General features: G+C 40.4%; 1 protein-coding gene across 2 annotated transcripts in view; it reads left to right on the top strand.

The window, feature by feature from the left end:
* RASEF (RAS and EF-hand domain containing) overlaps positions 1-20,080 on the top strand; it is a 77,955-nt gene extending 57,875 nt beyond the window's left edge. Inside the window, exons 13-17 of one of the 2 annotated variants that reach the window (XM_017872364.1) lie at positions 1,185-1,266; positions 2,498-2,612; positions 6,593-6,712; positions 9,149-9,225; positions 16,893-20,080. In XM_017872364.1, coding sequence (XP_017727853.1) covers positions 1,185-1,266; positions 2,498-2,612; positions 6,593-6,712; positions 9,149-9,225; positions 16,893-16,998 — 500 coding nt within the window. In that variant the 3' untranslated portion in view covers positions 16,999-20,080. Of the gene's footprint in view, positions 1-1,184; positions 1,267-2,497; positions 2,613-6,592; positions 6,713-9,148; positions 9,272-16,892 lie in introns of both variants that reach the window. The other variant, XM_017872365.1, reaches the window with a different exon arrangement.
* Positions 20,081-24,290: the final 4,210 nt, after the last annotated feature.

Raw genomic sequence — 24,290 nt, 5'->3', positions numbered from 1 at the left:
CCCTGCCACAAAAAAAAAAAAAAAAAAAAAAAAAAAAAAAAAAAAATCTGCTTAGCAATCAGATGAATCAAATCAAATTTAGAGCCTGAGATATCAGATTCATTTATTCAGCGTTCCTGAGTTCCACTAAAAGCAAGATGCTGTTGTCGGTGCAAAGGATACACAGTGAAGAAGGCTGACAATCCCAGCCTGCACTGCACTTATGTCCCAGTGGAGGGAAAAGGCACAAAAAAGAGGTTTAGGGAGCGGTGCGGTTTTACACAGTGGCCAGGAAAACCCTTTCTGCTAAGGTATCATTTGATGACAATCCATATTGTCACTTTGTCATTATGGTCAAAACCATAGCCAGATATATGCTCCGTTCCCCACCTTCACAACAGAACAGTAGAACAAGTAGTATCCTGATTTCCCAAATGTGCATAATAATCAGTAAAAGGAACTGAAGATATGCAAATTATCATTTATTTTTCTTCTTTATCTGAAGAATTCTTATTTTGATCACCCGAAATGTTAGAACAGACTGACTGTCCTCTTCACAATGGGTGTCTTTGTAAATTTATGGTTCTCTGATACACTCTTCAGGATAACAAAGCTGAAAGTTTACTTCAATTTGATTCATACAAAGACTACATACAGTATTTGGTTCAGTTGTCAGAGACCATGATGCGTGTGTGTGTGTGTGCTCTGACGTGTGTATATACACACACATATGTATACATGTTTAGATATACATACATTTATACACATATACCTACATATACACATACATGCATCTACACAAAACAGGTATCTGCACCTACACATATACATACACGTATACACCTGCACATTCATGCACGCCCACTCATACACACATGTACACATGCCCACACACACACACACACACATACAAATATGACTGAGTTCATCCAGTCATCAGGGAAAATAAAACATAGATTTTTCCCTTGGCTCATAAATTAAATCATTCCCCAAGTCAGCCAACCTACAGATGGTGCCTCTGCACACACGTGTGGTCTGACTTGCCATTCCTATTTGAAGGTCACTCTCCTTAAAGGTCATGTTCATTCCTCCCTCCCTGACTGAGCTGTGGCTTACTGGCTTTTGCCTCATCTAAAGAGGGCTTGAAAGTAAAAAGCCAATGGAATTATTTATATCATGCTCTCCACTCTCATGTTCCTTTTCAGGAGTTGATTTCCAAATGAAAACCCTCATTGTGGATGGAGAACGGACAGTTCTGCAGCTCTGGGATACAGCTGGTCAGGAAAGGCAAGTGCTTTCCACAGCTCTGTGGGCTCTCCTGGGTTTGCACTAACAAGCCTTGCAGGCCATTTGATGTTCTTCATACTCAAAATTCTATAATTATAACATACTTTATAATTATATGCATAATTACATGTATAATTATATATAAAGTGTATTATAACTTTAGAATGCTTATCTTTTCGCACATCTTCTCCTCCTTCGTTTACCTATGACTGCTGTGAGAAGAGGATCTTTAAGCTTCTTTTGAGCCGATGTTCAGTTGAGACAGAGAGTGTCCTTTGCTAACAAGAGAGGCAGCACTTTTGAGTTCAGTGACAGCCTGAGGAGCTCCCTGGCTATAGAACAATAAATGATGGAGAAGAGAACCACTCAGCTCTGAGGCACAAACCAGATAGCGGACTCGCATCTGGTGATGGCAACTTACCTTGCATTCCTTACCGATAAGCAGAGCATTCAGCACAGATTTTAATCTTGTCTGACTCCTTGGGAACAAAATCATTCAATTGTTCAACCCATAAGTATGGGATGCCTGCCTCTGTACCGGGCATTATTCAGCATGCTAAGATTCAGTAGTGAACAGACAGGCATGAATATCTGCCCCCATGGCACTCATATTCTCTAGCAGACTGGGAATTTCAACATTTAAAAAATATTTGTGGTTGACGTGACTGTATTTTTAAAGTACTTATAAAATATTGCGCTGGGTTTCGAGTTAGGGCATATGTGTTGAGGTGTGCTCTTCCCACGGCAAATCCCCTGACCGCCATGTATGTAAAGTCCTGGTATGTTACGGCATTCCACACTGGTAGTTCCTCCACCCACCCACAACACTCCCTAACCACCACCACCAAAAATAAGTATTCTCTAGTTTGTACCTCCTTCCAGCCCCCTCTGTGTCCCACATGTGGCTTCTGGTAGCTTGCTGCTGAGGTTGAAATTTTTGGAAGCTGTGCTCTCAACCTTGCCCTGGTTATGCTCTGGGGATTGTAGACATTTTTGGGGTTGTTTGGTAGGGAGAAGGATTGGATTTTCTAAGTCGGTCACCCAGACTCTCATCCTGTTACCTTTCATTGGGTCATTTGAGACCTTTGAAATGACTATTTCTCAGTCGTATATTGCAGTTAGAGTCTTCTCAATTTGGAGTTGATTTTAGAAGATGAGAAAAAATGAGCATAAAAGAGAAGAAGAATGAGGCAACACAAACTGACTGATTATGTGGTTTTCTCTTTCTCAGATTCAGAAGTATTGCCAAGTCTTACTTCAGAAAGGCAGATGGTGTTTTGCTGCTGTATGATGTTACATGTGAGAAAAGCTTTCTTAATATACGAGAATGGGTAGATATGATTGAGGTAAGAAATCACAATGGAGAAACAGAAAATTACATGAGGAAGTTTTAGGCTATCTTGGAAAATGCTGTTGCTCTTCTTTGTTGGAATGAACTTGATTAGGAACCATTGATCCAAGCCATCAGGAAGAATTGGATGCTACAGGCAGAACTGGCAGCATTCATCTCTTCCTCAGGATTTGGGCACATTTCCCTGAAGCCAAGGACACTAATGAAGGAAGTTTTGGGGAATAAAACTTCTAGGTTTTCTTATAGATAAAATCAGAATCCCATTGTGAGCAAGTAAAACTCCAGCTAGCCTAGGAAGAAGCTATTACAAACAAGGAGATGGTGTGGTTGGGTGTGTAGTGTAGCTGGGGGCATGTAGGGGCGTCCATGGGCATGGGAAGTACAGGTGAAACACCATCTGGATATGAGTGTGTGTCAGGGTTCAAATTGTATGGGAGCTCTCTTCTCTTCTCAACCTTATTCTGGTAGTGATATGAGATCTTTAGATGTCTCAAGGTACTACCGAAATACCAACTGGTATTTTAAATATGAGCGTAGCTTCTGTGCTTTCTATGGTTAAATAAGATGATGTCTTTCACCTGAGGAATGTCTCTGTCCTCTGTTTTCATGGTAAATAATTTTGAAAAGTAGGAAATGATTTTGGCCCCATTTAGCATGCTGCCAGCAGTTATTAGCATAACACTACAGTTCAAGCTATGGTTCAGCATGCTCTCTTGAAAAATAAAAGTAGCGGCTAATACAACTTTTCAAGTAAGTATATTATCTGTAATTTAAACAGGCATTAAATTGCAGTAGTGGCTGAACAGAGGACTGGTTGCTGTCAGATCTCAATTTAGCTTCTGGCATTATTGTTCACTTTCTAACTAAAGAAGTAATGTGAGAAATGACTGATTGCAATTGGCAGTAAGACTTTAACAGTGATAAATAAATATGCACTGTGTTCTACCAACTTATCATGACTTAAAATGATTGTAAACACAGTGAAAGTGTGTTTACATTTATGTAACGTTTTTACTTCACAAAATTTCCCGTGTTATAGTCATCTCTCTAGCATCTGAGAAATGAAATAAAAAACATTATCCTAATATTTTGTGAGAAAGTTGAAGCATAGAAAGCATAGGTAGCACTTACTTATTTAGTGATTAGGAATAGAATAGGGGCTCAAACCAAACCTCCTGATTCAACAGTGGTTGCCGTTTTGATAAAGCACCAGCGTGAGCAGAAGATTACTTGAAGAAGCCTCTGACATCAAGAAGGAATCCCAAGGCCTGTAATTCTAGCACTTTGGGTAGTCAAGGCAGGCAGATGGTTTGAGCCCAGGAGTTCAAGACCAACCTGGGCAACATAGTGAGACCCCATCTGTACAAAAAATACAAATATTACCTGGGTATGTTAGTATAGACCTCTAGTCCCACCTACTTGGGAGGCTGAGGTGGGAGGATTACATAAGCCCTGGGAGGTCGAGGCTGCAGTGAGCCATGATTGTGCACTGTACTCCAGCCTGAGTGACAGAGCGAGACCCCCATCTCAAATATAAAGGAATCCTAAGGTGTAATTAGAGAATAGAGGAGTGGTGACTATGCAAGTGAACAAATGGAGATCCCTGGGATAGAGCAGTAAGTCCAGAGAATAACAGATAACCCTAACTCATCCATATTAGTATTTAAAATCCACAGCAAAATTGTTTTATTGTTGACATTTTTGGATTAGTCTTTATTTAAAATATTTGGGTTATGCTGAAGAAAAGGATGCACAAAAGCTTTTTTTTTTGAGCAGCCACAGCGAAATAACCCTTATGTCAAGTGACCACTGCCATAATTTGCAAAGCACCTTCACGAGCTAAGACATCTTTTCTGCCGTTGGTATCACCTTTTCATAGGGTCTGAAAAGGAAGAAAACTGTAGAAGAGATGAATTCTTAAATTTGTTCTGGATGAAAAATTAGATACTACTAATGGCGTTTGACTTTCACCTTAGAAAAAGAATGGGCACAGTGAAGTTTCTCCATGGCTTACTCTTTCTAATTTGAGGAAATCCTGCAGGGACAGTTTATATGGCTACTGTAAATATGGGTAGAAATGAGTGGTGTGATCACCTGGATAGACCAGAGGATTGAGAAGCAGTAGACTGTCAGCGGTGAACAGACCCTCTTAATTAATAATTGATACACTTCGATGGAAAACTGCTGAGTTAAAAAATCTTGTAATAGAATTATGGATAAAGTAAAATTATAGCCATTTATTTACCTGTCATGAATATTTTATTGATTGAATATTTGGGTAAAAGCCGAATGGAGATACTTGAGATGTAAGATCTCTTCCCAACTTTAACACATTCAAAAATATTTTTTGACTATCTACCCGGTCCTTGTGTAGCAGTCTAGGTTCTTGGAATATATCTGTTCAGAAAACAGAGCCCTATCCTTATGGAGCTTGTGTTCTAGTAGGGGAGACCGATGAAAAGCAGCAAACATAGATCAATAAATGAAATGATATGCTAGAAGGTGATAATGTTACAGAAACAAAATGAGAGCAGGTTGAAAGGCCTGACGATGAGGAAGTGGGCTGCTGTTTTCATCAAGGCAGCCTCACTGCGAAGGAGATATTTAAGTTGAGACTTGAAGGAGGTGCCCTTTACCTCTGTGCTTTGAGACGTCATTTAGATGCCTGGATTTTTGGGCTTACTGAAATGAATATTTGACTAATAACTTTCAAGTGATGCCCCTTGCATCCTGAGATCATCAAAGAAGACAATTAACTAGCACATTAATGAGTGAAACAGCTAATTTTGGAGAAGGCCATTCATTCCCTTCTTTCCTTTGATTTTATTACACTCTGGAGCCTTCTGTCCAAGGAATGTTGCCTGAAGAGAAAGGAAGTCAATTACAATTTCATGTTGCGGCACATTTTTTGATCCTGCATCAGGCATAGCCCCAAACCCAATGAGTACGCAGGTATCTTTAGTCACTGCAAAGAGTAATTTCCACATGTTTTCCTCAGGGCTGCCACTTCTCTTATTTAGGAACCAGAAACTTGTGTTTCTATGCTAGTCAGGTTGTCTTCTTGTATTCTCATCATAGCCTGCTGAGGTGGGGTATGCCCTCATTCAGTCCTTCATTTTACAGACAAGGAGACTGCAGCGGAAACCTGCAGAAACTTGCCTGATCTTACACAGCCAGTGGGTCCAACTGGTGGAGGGGTGGGTCTCAGACTTGACTCTGCCACACTCATCTCACATTCCATGAGTTCCACTGTGACTCTGGGACCCTGTGACAATTGCATAGGCTGACATGGGAGCCTTATCTTAGAAACCATTACTTTGAAAGATTGGTCCTTGACTCTTTCTTAGAAAAATGTTGACCTTCAGGACTTTTATATTTTGCTTTTGTTGTAAGCCAGAGAGCAGTGAGTGTGGAGCTTCCAAACTGCCTTTTTGGTTCATTGTAGCTGAAGAATTACTGTGTGTTTTATAACTGTAATAATGAACTTGACTTGCGATCACTAGTGTTTGAAGTAACAGTTGTAGAAAATTATGTGGGCACCACAGCCAAATACGATTCTGTGGTCATGCCTTTTGAGTTTATATTGACTTGTTGTACTCTGTGTGCTAGAGATAAGAAATTAACAGATACGTGTTTCCTTTGCCGTAAAACTGATTAATCCCAGTGCCTTGTAGCCTTTTCATTAACCTAAGGATGGGGCATTGTATAGAGGCAAGGGTTATGGAATTAGTTTGGACCCAGGCCCTGACCCTTATACCTTCTTATTTAATGTCTCTGAATTTCAGTTTTCTCTTCTATAAATGGGAAAATGTATGACTGTTTTTAGAGATGCGTTGAGGTTTAAAGATATCCTCTATATAGGATTTGGCACAAAGGGGGCAAAGGGAAAATGGTAATTGCTGTTGCTGTTGTTCTGTGGTCAGCGTACTGTGTCCAGTGTTTGATGTGTGCCCCGTTTTTCTTTCTTCCTGGTAGGATGCAGCCCATGAGACTGTTCCCATCATGTTGGTAGGAAACAAGGCTGACGTTCGTGACACTGCTGCTGCAGAGGGACAAAAATGTGTCCCAGGGCACTTTGGAGAGAAACTGGCCATGGTAAGAGTGAGGAAGCCTCAGAGTTGGAAGAGAACATAGGGGTTTGATGGCTTTGAAGTCAGTGACCTTTCACTTTTGTCTACCTTTGCTTGAGAGGTCCTTTGACAAACCTCCCCCATTTGAGGCTTCTGTCCTTCACACAGGCAGAACTGCCGTGACTCCCACCTCTTTTATGCCAAGGATTAAGTCCCTTCGGAAAGTAAAACAATCGCATAATCATTTTCTCCCATTGAGTATCATTGACAAAAAGGAACCTAAATAATCCCATCATCTTCCTCCTCCCTCTCACCTAGTTCCTAGAAACCTTCTCTAGTCCTGGAATCCAAGTAAAGGAAGAAAATGGTGTCCTGTTTTGAAAAGATGGCTTCGGTTTCAGAGGGTTATAATGCCAAAGGTAGAAGATGGTACAGTGTCTCACCTGTGTGGAAGGGAATTGGAAGACTTCTTCTCTAAGATTTGTGTCTAGTTGAATGAAAAATCATTCCCATATACAAATGCATATGCATTTTGGGGTATGCATTTGTATACAGGAATAAACTCATTCCTGTTCAGATTGTTGTCATGGGCAGTGTTTATTCTCCCATCAGTGTCATCTGTCATCATGTCAGAATGCTACCTGGCTCTCTTTTGACCTGTCTTACCCATACAAGTACTTAGATGCACTTTGGGGCAAATAAATTCATATTGCAGCCGTCTGATGTGATGTTGATAGCGTTGTCTGTTGTCAGCACCAGGAAAGAACTACTCTGTAGCATATGTATGTGAACTTCAAAAGGAAGTTTCAGTTTTAATATTTTAAGCTGGAATAATCGTTCTTGTTTTAAAATTTAGAACTGCACACCAAATGTGATAAATGTCAAAACTAGGCAATGAAATGCAGAAGAGATTCATTCAATCCGTTTTTATTGGTATCCACCATGTAAAAAAAACACTTCATTATGTGCTGGGCCAAGAGCAGAGAACACAGCAAACAGTCCTTGCCCTCATATTGTTTACTATCTGAGGGAAACAGATGTTAAGCTCATGAAATCCACATGCTAGACACGGTCCCACACAGCCACTTTGAGATCTGGTTCTTCTTGGCTGCCTGCCAGCTTTATTCCCTCTCCACGATTTCCCAGAGTTCCCAGTTTGCTTCCTTATGCATCTTGTGACCTCCACAGTCCCGCATCCTCAAAGGTAGTCTCTGTTTCACCCCATATCGCCCTGGATGTAGAGGTCAACACCAGCACTGACGGTTTCTACTGGAAATGCATTTGCTTTGTGGTGTTTGCAGATTTTCTATGGATTTGTGGGCTCGTGGGTAAAGTTCCCATTGTGGCATTTTTCCCCATTTCCTGGCTTTTCTCATTCTCTCTGTTCTAGAGCAAGTGTCACCTTCTTCCCTTGTCCCCCACAGGACTGTTTAACCCACACCCAGGCCCACAACACTTAGTTCTCCTTTATTAGGAGAAAACGTCTCCAGCTGATCAGACAAAGACACACAAAAATAACTTGAGCAATTATAATTGTGGCAGTTGCTGTGCAGGAGGATCACAGAGTGCTCAGAAAGTTTATGATGGGAAGTCCTAATACAGACTTTTCAGGGTTAGGAACGACTGAATCTTAACTTCAAGGCAGCATTACCTAAAAATCCCAGAAGTAGGTAGGTGTCAGACTGGTGGAGGGTGGAGGGAACCTAGGTGATGGGAAGAGCAGGTGCAAAGGTCCCGAGGTGTGAAGGCTTTGCGGACATTGGAGAATTGGAGGAAGGCAGAGGAAACTGCAGCTCTGTGAGTGAGGGGGGATAAGTGAGGTGGAAGGTGAAGCTCGGAGCTTGCCTGGGGCCACGTGAAGCTGGGCCTCATTGGCCATGGAAAAGCATTTGTACATTATCTAAAGAGGAACAGGAGGCATTGAAAGATTTGAAGCAGGAGAGTGACATGATATCATATGCACTATGGCTGGGAGGTTGCATAATAGAAGACTAGAGCGTGTCCTTTGGTTTCAGCAAACATGGAGGCTGCTGGATGCAGAAAGAAAAAGTTAGCGGGAAGGAGGGTGTGTTAGCTGCTGGCCAAGAGGAAACAGACTCTTGATGGACATTTAAATCCTTAGTGGTTATCTTGAACTCATTTTTATCTGTCTCAGAATATTTGATAAAGAACTTTTGGTAGCATGTGTTTTGACTGTTGGAAATAAAAACCTTAAAACATGAAATGTTCTATTTTTTAAATGTAAAGTAAAAATCCTCCAACTAGGAGAACTGTTCCTGGAGTAACTATGCTTAAATCATTTTCTTTGTAAGTACTGGAACTCTGAATTCAGTTTCTTAGCTATTAGTTACTCTTAGCATGCTCAGTAGGAACATATTTTTATTTTACTGATTTTAAAAGGTAAAATTTCAGGAAACTCGATGAAGGGCTTCATTTAATTGTGTATATTTCTTTTCTACAGACATACGGGGCATTATTCTGTGAAACAAGTGCCAAAGATGGTTCTAACATAGTGGAAGCTGTTCTGCACCTTGCTCGGTAACGTTTGGGAAAATGGATGTAGGACTGAATTTTCGCTTGTTGCGTATGTCACATTTCTTGTCCAGAATGTGTAGATAGAATATATGCGGGAAAACACTCTCTTATGTTTCAGTCATGGTGGGAGAAATAAATATGTGGATATTATAAAAACTGGCAACGTTGCTGTGAACACTGGCAAAATATCTTTACTGCCAAACAAAAGAGATGCATCTGAGGTGTCGTTGACATTTCTGAAAAATGTCACCACAAAGTTAATAGTTGACTTGTATGAATCATTTCCAGGAACCAGATTTTATACACAAGGGACTATTATGAATACAACTGTCAATTATGATATTTCCCTGGGCAAAAAGGGGGAAAAAGCCAAGCAAATTGTATGTCATGCCAGTTAGAAACACTTTGTCAAAATTATTACCTAGGTAATTATTAAGCTAAGGCAATAGTGTTAATAATAAATAACATTTGGGATGTACAATAGAATGAAAATAGCGTCATTAAAGAACTTGGATATAAATGTATGTAGTTCAATCCTTGAAGTAATTCTTAGGAAATAACATTATACATTAGATTTTTCCCTTCTACCTAGTTTTCTGTCATAAATGAAAAGATTATTCTTTACTGGCCTAAAGGGATTAAATATCAAAAAAGGAAAAAAATCAAAATGTACATTACAAAATTCAGAGCAATCATCTTTAATTGCAGACAAAGTTAAAATATAACTTTAGGTATGTCATTCTTTTTCTGATTATTTGTAAGGTTTTATAAGAATCTTAATTTTAGTATGATAATTGGCATCTTTTGCTGGTGAACATTGATAGTTAAAATACTTTGCAATGTTTTTAATGCTGTTTTTCAGTTAATGACTTAGGGCCGGGTGCAGTGGCCCACACCTGTAATTCCAGCAGATCCCGTTGGTTTCAGCAATATGGAGGCTGCTGGATCCAGGAAGGAAAAGATAGCGGGAAGGAGGACATGCTAGTTGCTGGCCAAGAGGAAACAGATTCTTGATGGACATTTAATTCCTGAGTGATTATTTTTATCATTTTTATGAGAGGCAAGGCAGGAGGATCACTTGAACCCAGGAGTTTGAAACTTACCTGGGCAACATAGTGAGACCTTGTCTCTATTAAAAAGAATATATATATATATACACACACACACACGCATACACACACACACACATATATATATATATATATATATATATATATATATATGTATGTATGCACACAAACATACACACTCACATATACACATTAATGACTTGGCATTTATAGTGCTTAATAAAATGGAGTTCTATTAATAGAATGTTTGGACTAGGGCCGTGTGATAAACTATTGCCCTCACTTAAGAGAATCAGGATATGGACTTTGGGTGTCCTGCTTGGCATTAATTTGTGGCAGGCTTGGCAGACGCCCTGTATTCACACTCAGAGTCTTTGAACATTTCCCTCTTTGACATCAGTCCAGGAAAGATAGCCACCTCCCCCTACAACACTGGAAATCATTTTTGTTTCAAGCAAAACAGTGCTAACCTTGAATGTGCCCTAGCACATTTTTTCCTTTTGCAGTAGGCTGTTTTGTGCATCTCTGTAAAGGAATACCCGAGACTGCAATTTATAAAGAAAATAGGTTTAATTGGCTCATGGGTTCTGCACTCTTTACAGGAAGCTTAGTGCTGGCATCTGCTTGGCTTCTGGTGAGATCTCAGGGAGCGTTTACTCCTGGTGGAAGGTGAAGGGGAGCCAGCGTGTCATATGACGATGGAGTGAGGAGTGGGGAGGGGCTACACTCTTTTAAACAACCAGATCTCCTGTGAACTCAGAGCGAGAACTCACTCATCACAAGGGATGGAGCTATGCCTTTCATGAGAGATCCACCAGCTTGATTCAGTACCTCCCACGAGGCCCCACCTCTAACACTGAAGGTCAGATTTCCACAGGAGATTTGGAGGGGACAAACCTCCAAACCATTTCATCTTTTAAAAGAAAACAAAAGCGAATATTTGAACACCCATACATTCAACTAAATTAGATGGGGTTTCTTGGGTTTTTTTGTTTGTTCGTTTGTTTTTGGCTGTGAATAGTAGGAGAATCATGGGCTAATATCACATTCGTGAAAAAAGAGTCAGAGTAAAACTTTTATCTATCGCGTTGAATAACAGATTCCACGCACTTGTGGGTACACAGGGAACACCAGCTGTTTGGCCAAACAAGCTACATTCAGTAAAGAGGGGAGTGTTCAGTAAAATGCAGAATTTGACTTCACTAAAGATCAAATAACTGTTGAATTGTCAGGTTTTTACTTTTCAAATGGCTGTGTTGGTGTTTCATTCATATGTTGCTGAGAACTGCTGGATGGAAGTGATCTAGTTGCTGGGGCAGATGGCGGCAGGGAAGGATCTGCAGGTCTTTGGAGCATCCCTGGGATGCCTTAGCCTTGGTCAACGGAGCACTGCATTGCTGCTCCCATGCAGCAGTAACGGATGCAGCGGGTCAAGCCTTGCATGTGGTTACTGGCTGCTCCCCAGCATATTGGAGGATTATGATGTCACGAGGCTCCAAGTCCATTCTTAAATCTATTTGTAAATAGCTATGAGGTCTTGAACAAGTCCCTGTCTTTCTTTTGGCAACTCTAATCTGTAAAATGAGGGAGGGGGCTGAAGAAAATGACCTCAAAGGTCCTTTCTAATTCTAACAATCTGTGACTCTGTATTTGACAGCCTGTACTCCACTGAATATCTTAATCACTGTTTAATGCTCAATTGTCTTATGGGGTTGTATTAAAGTTAAACAGTTCCAAAGTGCCCCGGTGAAGAATCGATCTCTTTATTATGTCATAAGGATGGGAGAGGCTGTAAGTTTCCTTTGACTTTCTCCCCATCTGCTCCTATGAGGCATGTTGGGTCAGCCACGTGTTGGCCCTGCTTACAGTGAAGCTTGGACACCAGCTTGTGTGTGTTTACTTAAAACAACTGGTATGCAAAAGCATTTTGATAACTAGGTTATTTCAGCTGCATTATGGACAGGTTATATTTATTTTAAAAAGCTTTAGACAAGTAAAGAAATCAGATAAACTTCTTGAAAATCATTTCTCATAGAGGTTTTTGTTTTATTGTTATTGCATTATGGCCTGGCTTTGGGCGTCTAGTGATGTTAGTGATGTGTTAAATATAAAAATTATAAATAAAGCAAACATATGAAGACTTCAATTGCTTTATACTTAGCCTTCAGATTTGCTTATCAAATTACCCAACCTTTAAATGGAAATGTTATAGTCTCCACAGGTAAAATTATCATTTGTTCAACTTTTACAACCTTGGGAAATTTATGTATAATGCAAAACATATATGTTCTCAATTTAGATTTCATAGGGTGAGATCATATAATGGCATAAAACTAGGAGAAGGTATGGGTTTGCACTGTCTGAAACAATTTATTTTTAAAGGGAGGCCATAAATATTTGGTTAACAACCTGAACTACTCTGCATTTTCTTGGAAAATCTCTCAATCCCAGGAAGAGCTTCTCCTAGAAACACAGTTTCCGTGTAGTGCTGATAGGCCGTCGTTCATGACCATTGTCCCATTAGCAAGTAAATTTGCAATCACCAGAACCACAGGCTGTAAACATTTTGCAATAGATTCAAGTTCAAGAGCCATTTAATTATCAATTGCCTGAAATTGGAGAAAACACAAAAAACTTAGGCTGAGGTATCAGTTCAGCATCAGAGCTGAGCCCATTGGGTGTAAATCTGTCCATAAGACTGAGCCATTTAAACTGCAGTCATTAAGTGTATGGTAGATTTTGGTGAACCCTAATTATCCCAGCCTTAAATCTGTTTCAGATGTTTGGAACTGTATCTTTATAATTTCCTTAAAGTGGAGCATGCCTGCATTTTTGGCTGAAGGCCAGATGAAAGTGTGGGTATATACTTTCCCCCTTAATATTTGCTTTCAGGTTCAATAATGTCTGCATTATGGGCACTGAGCATGTGCATAGTCCCATGCTATGTTCAATAGAGACATCAAGGGATTAAAAGACTGGCCTTGCAATTTAACATTACAGAAAAAAAAAAATGACAATATATGACCAGGCAGCCATATGGTACGTAGCTGATAGAGGCCATTGGATCTGCAAGAAGAGAGAGATGTGAATTTTTCAGTGAAGATGCTATGGTTATTGTACCCATTTTACAGATGAGGAAATTGGAAATTAGAATACTTAATCAGCTTGCTCAGTGACACAGCTAGTAAGTGGCAGCGTGAGGACTCTTCACCACCAACCTGGATCACTGGCTTGCTGCTTAAATGTTGGTAATCAGGGTCTCCGGCTGTCCTCTCTTTCTTTTTGCTCTCTGTCTGCCTAATGTCTTCCATCCACACAGCTTCTGGAACCATCTGGTAACTTCCAGTTTTTGTATTTTTTAACCCCCCACCTCTTTAAAATTCCATAGGCCTAGAGTGAACTCCCCACTGGAAGCTCCATAGCCATGGTGACTCTGCATATCCAAATCCTAGTGTGTTCATGTGGCTTTAAACATGTCCCTCAATCTGCATTCCCTTTCTCAGGAGTCTACCAAAATTACAATTAAACAATAGTCACCTGGAGTCAGTCTTGATTCCTTTTCTCTCTTGCTTCACCCCTTGCCTCCAGTGGCTTCTGAAGGTCATCTTTCAGTCTCTTTTGAATCCATGCATTTTTCTCGCTTTCTCCCTTTTTCTGCTTTGGTTCAGGCCTTAAAATTCCCTACCTGGGCTAGTGCAAGAATTTCTGCCTCGGAGTTTCTCTAATATCAGTTCATCCTCTACCGTGTAATCAGGTAATCTTTATAAATAAAGATCCAGTTAATATTTACTTTCTTGCATCCAACCCCACGTTGGTATCCTACCGACAACACAGAGACCCAGCTCCTTAGCATATGGCTGATAGCCCATCACAGCCTGATACAGTTTGACTGTGTCCCCACCCAAATCTCAACTTGAATTGTATCTCTCAGAATTCCCATGTGTTGTGGGACGGACCCTGGCGGGAGGTAATTGAATCATGGGGGCCGGTCTTTCCTCTGCTATTCTCGTGATAGTAAGTCTCACGAGATCTGATGGGATTATCCCAGGTTTCCACTTTTGCTTCTCCCTCATTTTTCTCTTGCTGCCGCCATGTAAGAAGTGCCTTTTGCTTCCCTCCATGATGCTGAGGCCTCCCCAGCCATGTGGAACTCTAAGTCAAATTAAACCTCTTTTCGCTCCCAGTTTCGGGTGTTTTTATCAGCAGCGTGAAAACAAACAAATACACACCCTGACCTCAGCTACCTTTCTGGTTGAATTTCTATCTCTTTTTCCCAAATGAATGATAATCTGTAGACACAGCAAACTTCATCCAATCATGGCCAAGCTCTTTTATGCCTCTGCCTTTCTGCATGCCGTTCCCTACACCTGTAGTCTCCTTTTCTATTCTTTCAAAAGGTCTCTCCAATATCAAAAGTCTCTATGAAGCCCCATCTCTGTGAAGCCCACAACACATCTGTAGGCACAGAGTGCATCTGTGGTAGCTGCTGTCTCAGGACCATGAGATTATTTATTTAGACATCTGACTCTCCCTCAACACTCACTAGCTGAAGGTCCCAGAGCCTGGCGTAAGTTGGGCATTTATTCAATGACAGAATGACCGAGATTTTGCATTTGGAAGTTGTATTAATTTTCCGTTGTCCTTGTAACAAACTCCCACAGATGTAGAGGCTTACATAATGCAAATTTATTATCTGACCATTTTGGAGGTCAGCAGCCTGAAATGAGTCTTCCGGGGTGTTTGGGTTTGAATTGTGTCTCCTCTTTCTTCTCCTGAGTCTCTGTTGCCTCATCTGTGAGGTGAGGATAGTACTACTCACCCATCTCCTGTCGGGTGTGTGTGTTTGGGGTATATATCAAATATGAAAAACATGTATATTGCATTTACCAGCTGGCCTACAGCTAGAACGAGTTTATTTTTTTCCCTGCTGAGATGTCTTCTTTCCAACTGACAGTGCAGTGGTTTTCAAAAGGTAGGATTTATCGGCACCTTCTGCAGCTATGCTGGCCAGTTTGGTAGCCACTAGCCACTCACAATGTGGCTAATCCAATTCAGATGTGCTGTATGCAATCAATATAGACTGGATTTTGAAGGCCTTCGACACATTATCTCATTAATAGTGTTTTTATTGACCACATGCCAGAATGACCATATTTTTGCTATACTGGGTTAAATAAAATACATTGATAAAATTAATTTTACCTATTTCTTTTTACCTTTTAAAAATCTGGCTACTAAGTAATTCAAACTGACATGTATGGATCCCATTGTATTTATGTTGTGCATTGTGGCTCTGCTGGAGACACACAGACTCCTGGTAGTTTCAGTTAAGTGCTTCATCATAAACCATCCCAAAATGTAGTTGCCCAAAACAACAACCAAATTTTCTTTCTCACAATTGGCAAAGGTGGCTGGATCTCAGCCAGAAAGTTTCTTGACTGCTCTTGTGTGGGTATCTCCTATGTTTGCAGTCAGATGGCCACCAGGGCTGTGGCTCGGGCTGGATGTCAGCCACCAGGGTGCTTCTCCTTGTGGCTTCACTCCATGTGGCATCTCAGTCTCCAGGGCCACTCCGGTGGCCTCTCTCCATTGAGGAACCCTGGACTTCTTGAACCCTAGACTTCAAAAGGGGTAACGGTTGATGCAGCCCTGCATTATAAACACTTGGGCTTAGAAGTCACAGAATACCATTTCCTCCATATTCTATTGGTCAAAGCAGGTAGAGAACCAGCTCTGACCAAGAGGGTAGGGAGGCAAACCTTCATCTCTTGATGGGAGAGGCATCAGGCACTGACAAGGAAGGGCAGAATTATTTGGGGCCATCTTGGGGAGGCACTCATCTCGCCCACAGAGATAGCCATTCAGCTTGTCTAAGGTGAGACTTCTGGTCTTCATATTTCACAAGCACGCCCAGTGGCTGCACCTGGAAGGATACTTCCCTGGGGGTTTTCATAACATCTTGGAGAGTAAGACATTTTTTTGTGAGTCTTGCCTCTAGCAGTTAATACTGGAAGAAACTTATAATGACAGAAAAGGATGGTGGTAAATCCATTGTTACCTCCATGATCATGTATAATTAAAGCATGGTTATAAAATCACCATTGCTTTTGTTAAGCTCAGCAAGCATTACATGAAGCTGGAAACCAGGTTCCAGAGTGTTAAGGAGCAAGCTGTGTGTATCGCAGGTTCTGCAGCATCCTGAAACCTTGGAGACAGTGAGGGGAGGAGGGTGTGTGTGTGTGTGTGTGTGTGTGTGTGTGTGTGTGTGTAGCCTGGCGCTCAGAAAACAGGTGCTGGAGCCAGCCTGTGTGGTTTGAATCCCACTTCTGTAGTCATGTGACCTAAGGGAACTGTCTTACCTCTGTTTGCCCTCATTTCCTCACATACAAAATGGAGCACAGCAAATTTATATGGTTCTTATGAAGATTAAGTCAACACCTATAAAGCATTTAAAACAATGTCTAGAAGGCCATGCAGACACTCAACATGACTATTTTTATTTCTACAGAACCATCTGTGGCTTAGTTTTATACCTCAGTAATCCTCTCTCTCTCTCTCTCTCTCTCTCTCTCTCTCTCTCTCTCTCTCTGTCTCTCTCAGAGAAGTGAAAAAGAGAACTGACAAGGATGACAGCAAATCCATTACCAATCTCACCGGGACCAATTCCAGAAAGTCACCACAGATGAAGAATTGTTGCAATGGCTAAATCCAAACACCCTTGACCTGTGAAGTCTTCATTTCCAGAATATTGAATTTGTGTGACTTATTTGGCTGTTAACAGAGTGGCACATCCTACTGACACTGTCATATGGAGAGTTACAGTGCAGGAAACTTGAACCCTGCTCTCAGGTCCCTCTGGAACTTTGGCTCTTCTTTGTTTTGTCTCAGTGGGTGATTTGGGCCCTCTGGTTAAATAGACTAGTCATGTCCTTACAGGTCTTAAAAGATAACATGTAAATGTTTTCTAAAATGGTAAAAAAAAAAAAAAAAAAAAAAAAATTCACATGCTCAGATCAAAGCTGTAGAGGAAATTGACATAATTAGATTCATGTGGTAGCTGAATTAGGTTACCCAGAAAGTCAGCATTTAAATATTTGATATTACAGTTCTAGTAAGAAGGGGTTCTCATCCTAGGTTTGCTGTTAACTGGCCTTGTGATCTTGAACATGTCACTAGCCCGTGTCGGATCTGTTTCTTCATCTGTAAAATGTGCAGCTTGCCCTCAAAGGCCTTGCAGCCCTTGGCACCTCAGATTCTGTAGGAAGCAGCAGGAAGGAGAGTGTGGTGGCCCACAGCTAATAATAAGAACTGTGGTTATTCCTGCTTTTTTAATATTGGAGTATTGATTTTTCTCACTTCTGAAATAAGGACAGAATTTAATTGAGAAAAAAATGGAAACATCTATTTTTTATGTATAAAGAAACATGCTTGAGACAAAAATAGTTGTATATAAAAGGATATTTCATAATCTCAGAATAGTTACAAAGCCCATTGTTTAAATTTGATGTTAAAAATTGTAATGAAGACATGTAAAGCTGTATACTGCTGAAAGCACATGCCCAGGAAAGTTGTTACTCTTCACTTAAGGGAGTGGTTGCCAGGGGCTGAGAAAGGGAGGACAGGGTATGTGGTTTCTTTGAGGGATGATGAGAATGTTCTGGAATTCAAATAGGGGTAATAGTTGCATAACTGTTTGAATATACTAGGAACCACTGAATTGTATACTTTGAAAGGGTAAGAATTTTATGGTTGTGAATTATCTCACTAAAAAAATACTAGTACTTAGAGTGATTTAACATTTTGCAAAATGAAAATATCCCTGCTGATTTCAAACCTTCCCATGGTTTAGAAGCGTAACCTGTAATGTAATCTAAGTCCCCTAACTCCCTAGTTGCTAACATTAACTTCCTTAAGTAATAATCAATGAAAGAAATACTATGTATGGTTTTGAAATAATCTCTATAAAAGAGGAATTGCCATTAGGAAAGGTGAGTCAGGGTCCTTTGTTTAATGTGACTAGTCCCTCATCATCACCAATGACCTGGTTGGGCCTACTCTCCTTCCAGAATCTGCATTGCTTCCCAGACCTCCCCACTGAGATGTCTCTAAGAGCCAAAGGAGTCAACACCTGAGCCTAGGGTGGGGCTACAACACCGAATTCTAATTTACCTTGCTTCATCTAGGTCCAGGCCCCAAGTCGCTTCCTGAAGGAACTTAAAAAAAATAGCTGTTATTTATTGTATTATATAAGCTAAAACATTTATTTTGATGAATCAAAACAATTCCATGTAGCAATATTTTTTCTGTTCACGATGTTTGTGATAGAACCTTATATTCCTCAAGCGTCGGTTTTTTAAAAAACGGGAATTGACCAGATATGTTACAGGCAAAGATTATAAATAGCTACAACATCATTTAACTTTTATAAACATACCTTCTCCCTATTAAAGATACCTGATATTTTTGCTGGAAAGTTGGATCTATCCTCAGCAACTCTGCCATGAATTCCTGTTTCCTGGTTCCAGAAAAAGAAAAGATTACATTTCTAATCATAAAGAATGTCTTGCGTATGGGAAATTTTTCAAAATAAGGGGGGTATTATTTATGTGGCACGACGAAGCAAAAGTTTTGCCATGGCTGTTTGTCTTAGTGGCATCTTTTGATGAGATTGATGAGATTGGATCTGATATAGATGCTGATATATGGGACACGTGTTTAGGTTTTGGTGCAGTTGCACAAAACTGTGTTAGTTTATATGTTACTGTGTTGCCTTTATTTATTCTCTCCAAAGTGTCTCTTTTTATTTGTTTTACAATCTGTAAAAGAGTATACCTGTAATACAGAAGTATTTTCATAGTCTTTATCTCTGGATTGTCCCATCAACGTACCCCACGTTGATGAGATTACACCAGTGCCTTTGATCGTCAACCAATCGTCTTTAACTATTTGAGCCCTGATAAATCTTTTGGTAACATAATCCAAATGAGAGACTTAGAGCTCTGGTTAGCAATCATGTTTAAAGAGAAGCTTCTTAATGTATGCTGCAGTGCTGGGAGATCCTGATTATTACCAGCGTTTTGATTTCATGAAGGTGTTCTCAAATTTAAAGCACATTTTCAGTAAGAACAAAATATTTAATGTTTTATCTTAGACTTAATACATTTGCATATTACTGTCGAAGTTATTCACCTTGTTCCTGTTTTCTTTAAGAGCTTTTAAAATCACAGTTACACTATAGTCCTTTATTAAATGTATCCTGATACATTGTAAAATATTTTAATTTTATTATGGAAAATAATGTTGGATAAGGAGATGTTTTTCACTGTTAACTTTTAGCCCATGCATTTTCATAATTTATTTTTTTGCTTGCTGCTTTATATGACATATGTGACATTTGATTATTTAATACTTCATGTGATTTGCATAAACCCAAGTTGCACAGCCCTCCTGCTGAAGATAAAATTGAGGTTAAAGATTTATTTTCATATTTGTACAGTGATCAGCTTCAGAGTGATGGTTTTTGTGGGCTTTTGTTGTATGTGTGTGTAAGAAATTTCATATTTATATATTAGGTAGGCCTCTGAGTATTGAATAATTATTTTATGATTTTGATTTATATGGTTTACATTTTCATTGTGTGGGCCATATTTCGTTTATACTGTTTATTTCTCTTCAAACCATTAATAATTATAAAATAAAGTGTAATTTTATAGCAATGCAAATGTCTAAGGAACTACAAATATTTTCTACATTGTAAATTCAATAAAACTTGCTTCCTTTGGCCTTTTGACTGTTTCCTTCAACTTTACTGCAGATATCCCTGAAGTAATTTTAATTCTAGGATGTGTCTGCCTGAAACCATACCTCTAAAACACTTGCCTTTTCTGGCCATGGTAAGCCGAGTTTTGGGAGAGAAGAATGCACGCCTGGTGTTCAGTGCTGTGGCACAGACAAGTCATCCTGGCCAACGGGGCATCAGGTAGACCAGCCTGGGGCAGGACAGCCAGGAATAGTGAGGCTTTTGTAGAAGAATGTCAGTGCTCTGGCCATCCTCATGTCCTCTGAGGAGTTAGACCTTTTCTCTGATTCTCACCCCTTTCTTTCTACCCCCACATTCCCATGCACCCCAGTAGGCTGAGGCTACCTGCCCTCACTCCTGTAGTACCTTTTTAAAATTTGTCAACATCCTTGTTGCCCTTATTGCATAGACAGATGCCCCCTGCCCTTAGCCACTTTGTCTACTACCACCTCCCTTCTGTTGTGTGCAGTGCTTGATACTTTAATTGTCCTAAGTGTTGAATGGATGGTCAAAGAATTAACTAGTTAAATAAGGTAGGCTTTGCAAAGAGTGTCTGCCAACACCCCTACCACCACCAACACACACACATAGACACACATACATGATGATAATGGACAATATAAGTAAGAGGCAGTATAATGTCCATGGTTATGAGCTCTGAGGCCAGCCTGCCTGGTTTGAACCCAGCCTCACAGGTAGTAGGGTAACTATGAGCAAGGGACTTAACCTCTATGTGTCCCAGCTTCTTTATTTGTAAAATAAGAATGATAACAGTACTTTTCTTGTGGAGTTGTTCTGAGAACTAAATGAGTTAATGTATGTAAAGGTCTTGAATCATGTCTGACACTGTGATTGCCCTCAATTAAAAAAACAAAAAAATCATTTTGCAGCACCATTGGCTGCGTTGGTCTTGTTCAAGACCCTGGATACTGCCACCAGTGAATAACAGACCTCCAAGAGTATGTCAAGTCACACTGGGGATAGAACATTTTAGAGGATTCTCTTTGAATAAGTTCATTGACTACCTTCCACATACGTTCTTGGTGTTTCAATGGACACAAAGTTGGGGTATCATATAGGATAGGTTATTGTAAAGGGTGGATTAACAGAGGAGGAAACAATCGAGGAGAGAGAAATAAGGGTCTGAAAGTTAGAATGGAAAAGTGTGAATGGAATCATGATTAGGGTAGGATCTCCATTTACTAATGGCTGACAGGATCAAGTAGTGGAAGGGATGAGGAAAATATTGGAGCCTGACTGGGATTTTGAATCTAAATGATAGCAAAAGTGGTAGTGGGATAATGGAATTCTCTAACTAAATGGAAACTGAACTTAATAGCTTGTTGAAAGAGAAAGAAAGATTGCCCATAGATATATCCCCAAATCCACATAATGGGAATGAATCCCCAGGAAAGCATATCATTTTGCAAGATTTAAAATAAAAAGAACAACTTTTCTTTTCAGATATCAGCATGGAAATACATTTCCGAGGATGGTTCCAAGATGGCCGAATAGGAACAGCTCCAGGCTACAGCTCCCAGCATGAGTGACACAGAAGACGGATGATTTCTGCATTTCCAACTGAGGTACTGGGGCATGTTGGACAGTGGGTGCAGCCCACCCAGTGAGAGCTGAAGCAGGGTGAGGCAATCACTCAGGAAGAGCAAGGGGTAAGGGAATTCCCTTTCCTAGCCAAGGGAAACTGTGACACATAGCACCTGGAAAACAGGGTCACTCCCACCCTAACACTGCGCTTTTCCAAGGGTCTTAGCAAACGGCACACCAGATTATATCCCATGCCTGACTCAGATGGTCCCATGTCCACGGGGCCTCCCTCATTGCTAGTACAGCAGTCTAAGATCTAACTTCAAGGCGGCAGCAAGGCTGGGGGAGGGGCGCCTGCCATTGCTGAGGCTTGAGTAGGTAAACAAAGTAGCCAGAAAGGTCGAACTGGGTGGAGCCCACCACAACTCAAAGAGTCCTGTCTGCCTCTGTAGACTCAACATCTAGGGACAGGACATAGCCAAACAAAAGGCAGCAGAAACCTCTGCAGATTTAAATGTCCCTGTCTGACAGCTTTGAAGAGAGTAGTGGTTCTCCCAGCATGGAGTTTGAGATCTGAGAATGACAGACTGCCTCCTCAAGTGGGTCCCTGAACCCCGAGTAGCCTAACCGGGAGGCACCCCCCAGTAGGGGCCGACTGACACTTCATATGGCTGGGTACCCCTCTGAGACGAAGCTTCCAGAGGAATGATCAGGCAGCAACAATTGCTGTTGAGCAACATTTGCTGTTGGTAAAAGGTAAGAGCAAAACATCCACAGATTAGCAAACTGTACCTAAGATTGAGAGTCATTTGGTAAAGAATCAGATTTATTGAATGCTTTCTAGGGTGACATAGCATATCATTTCTCTCCTCCCTAAAATCCCATTAATTATAGAGTCAAAGGGAGTTTTAAATCTATCCACAAGAACAGAAGACAGAACCATCAAAATTGTGAAGCTGGAAAGCAGATGGATAACTGAATATTGAGATCATTGAGTTCTGAGTTAACAGACCCAAGAAAGCTGAATCCTAGGTCAGTCCTGGGAGAGAGTTGTGAACAATTCAGATATATATCCTGGATTTCTCAGAAGGCTCAGGAAGTGATAGAATTAGGTACCTCAAATGGTGCTTTGAGGCAAAGTAGTGTGAATGCAGTTTGAGAAGCAACTCTGTCCTTACAGATTATTCTCTCATGCTACACCATTATTACCCTGTGTAAAGTCTGGTGATGTGTTTTCTTGAGTGAGAAAAACAGAGGGCTTCTAGAGTTATGGATGCCACTGGATGCAGTCGAATGTGTTGGTGCTGTTCAAAATTTGGCAGAATTGATGACATCATCTATTCTGAGTGCCGAATGCTAAATGCTAATACTCCCCACTCAGCTTTCAGAACACTGATCCTTTATCCTCCAGAGATTGAGAGACTTTTCTCCGAAGTGCTGTCCTAACAAGAGGAAAGCCCTAAAGATACATCAGGTATGTTTACAACAAATGGCTCCCCTGATCACCCTACAGTAAAGTTCAAAGTTGACAAGTTCTTCCCCACATTCAGAACTTTAAATCAGGTTATTAGCTCCCCTGAGCAATCCAAGGATCACTGGATATTTGTGGAAAGCCTCTTAACATGGAAAATGCAGACCAAAACAAACAAAGCAGAAAAATATCAGCACAGGGAAACAGAACATATGCAGAGAGGAAAAAAGAAAATCTATCAATGTATTCAGAGAGATAGATGTAACTATTACAGCCATGAAACAAGAACAAGGTATTATCAATAAGGACATTCATAGAGCAAAAATAAGCTTTTAGAAATTAAAAACATGATAGAAGTTACTAACAACAACAACTAAATAAACTTTGGAAGATAAATTTGGGGTCACCTTGCAGAAAGAAGAGCACAAAGAGAAGACGAGAGGAAGGATGTCCGATGTCCAAAAACAACTGTTCCAGAAGGATACAATGGAGAAAATAGGATAGCATAATCATAAATTATTCAAGACAAAATATCCAGAACTAAAGAGTGTGAGTTGCTACATTGAAACAGCCTACCTAGAACACGGGAGAATGGACGGAAATAGAGTATACTGTCATTAGAGCCCTATGTCTGGAGAAAAATACTCTCCAAGTTTCCAGTAAAAAAGGAAAACAAATTAGAAAACAGGAATTAGAATGGTTGTATAGATCTCAACAGAAACACAGAAAGCAAGAAGACAGTGAAGCAATGCCTTCCAATTTCTGAAGGAAAATTGTTTCCAACTTGTAATTCTACACCCAGCCAAAATATTAATAAAATGTGAATAATAATGACATTTTCAAGATATTTAAAGTCTCAAAAAACCTGATCTCTCCTATGCTATATGAGAGGACTTCCAAAAGTTTGTGGAGGCCAGGCACAGTGACTCACACCTGTAATCCTGGCACTTTGGGAGACCAAAGCGGTCAGGAGTTCGAGACCAGCTTGGCCAATATGGTGAAACCCCGTCTGTACTAAAAATACAAAAATTAGCCAGGCGTGGTAGCAGGTGCCTGTAACCCCAGCTCCTTGGAAGGCTGAGACAGGAGAATCGCTTGAACCCGGGAGGAAGAGGTTCAGTGAGCCGAGATCGTGCCACTGCTCTCCAGCCTGGGCAACAAAGAGTGAAACTCCATCTCAAAA

Source organism: Rhinopithecus bieti, unplaced genomic scaffold (genome assembly GCF_001698545.2).
Source record: "Rhinopithecus bieti isolate Rb0 unplaced genomic scaffold, ASM169854v2 scaffold_5948, whole genome shotgun sequence".
NCBI lineage: Eukaryota > Metazoa > Chordata > Mammalia > Primates > Cercopithecidae > Rhinopithecus > Rhinopithecus bieti.
Note: the sequence above shows the minus strand (reverse complement) of the source record. Positions and strands in the feature narration are given on the sequence as shown.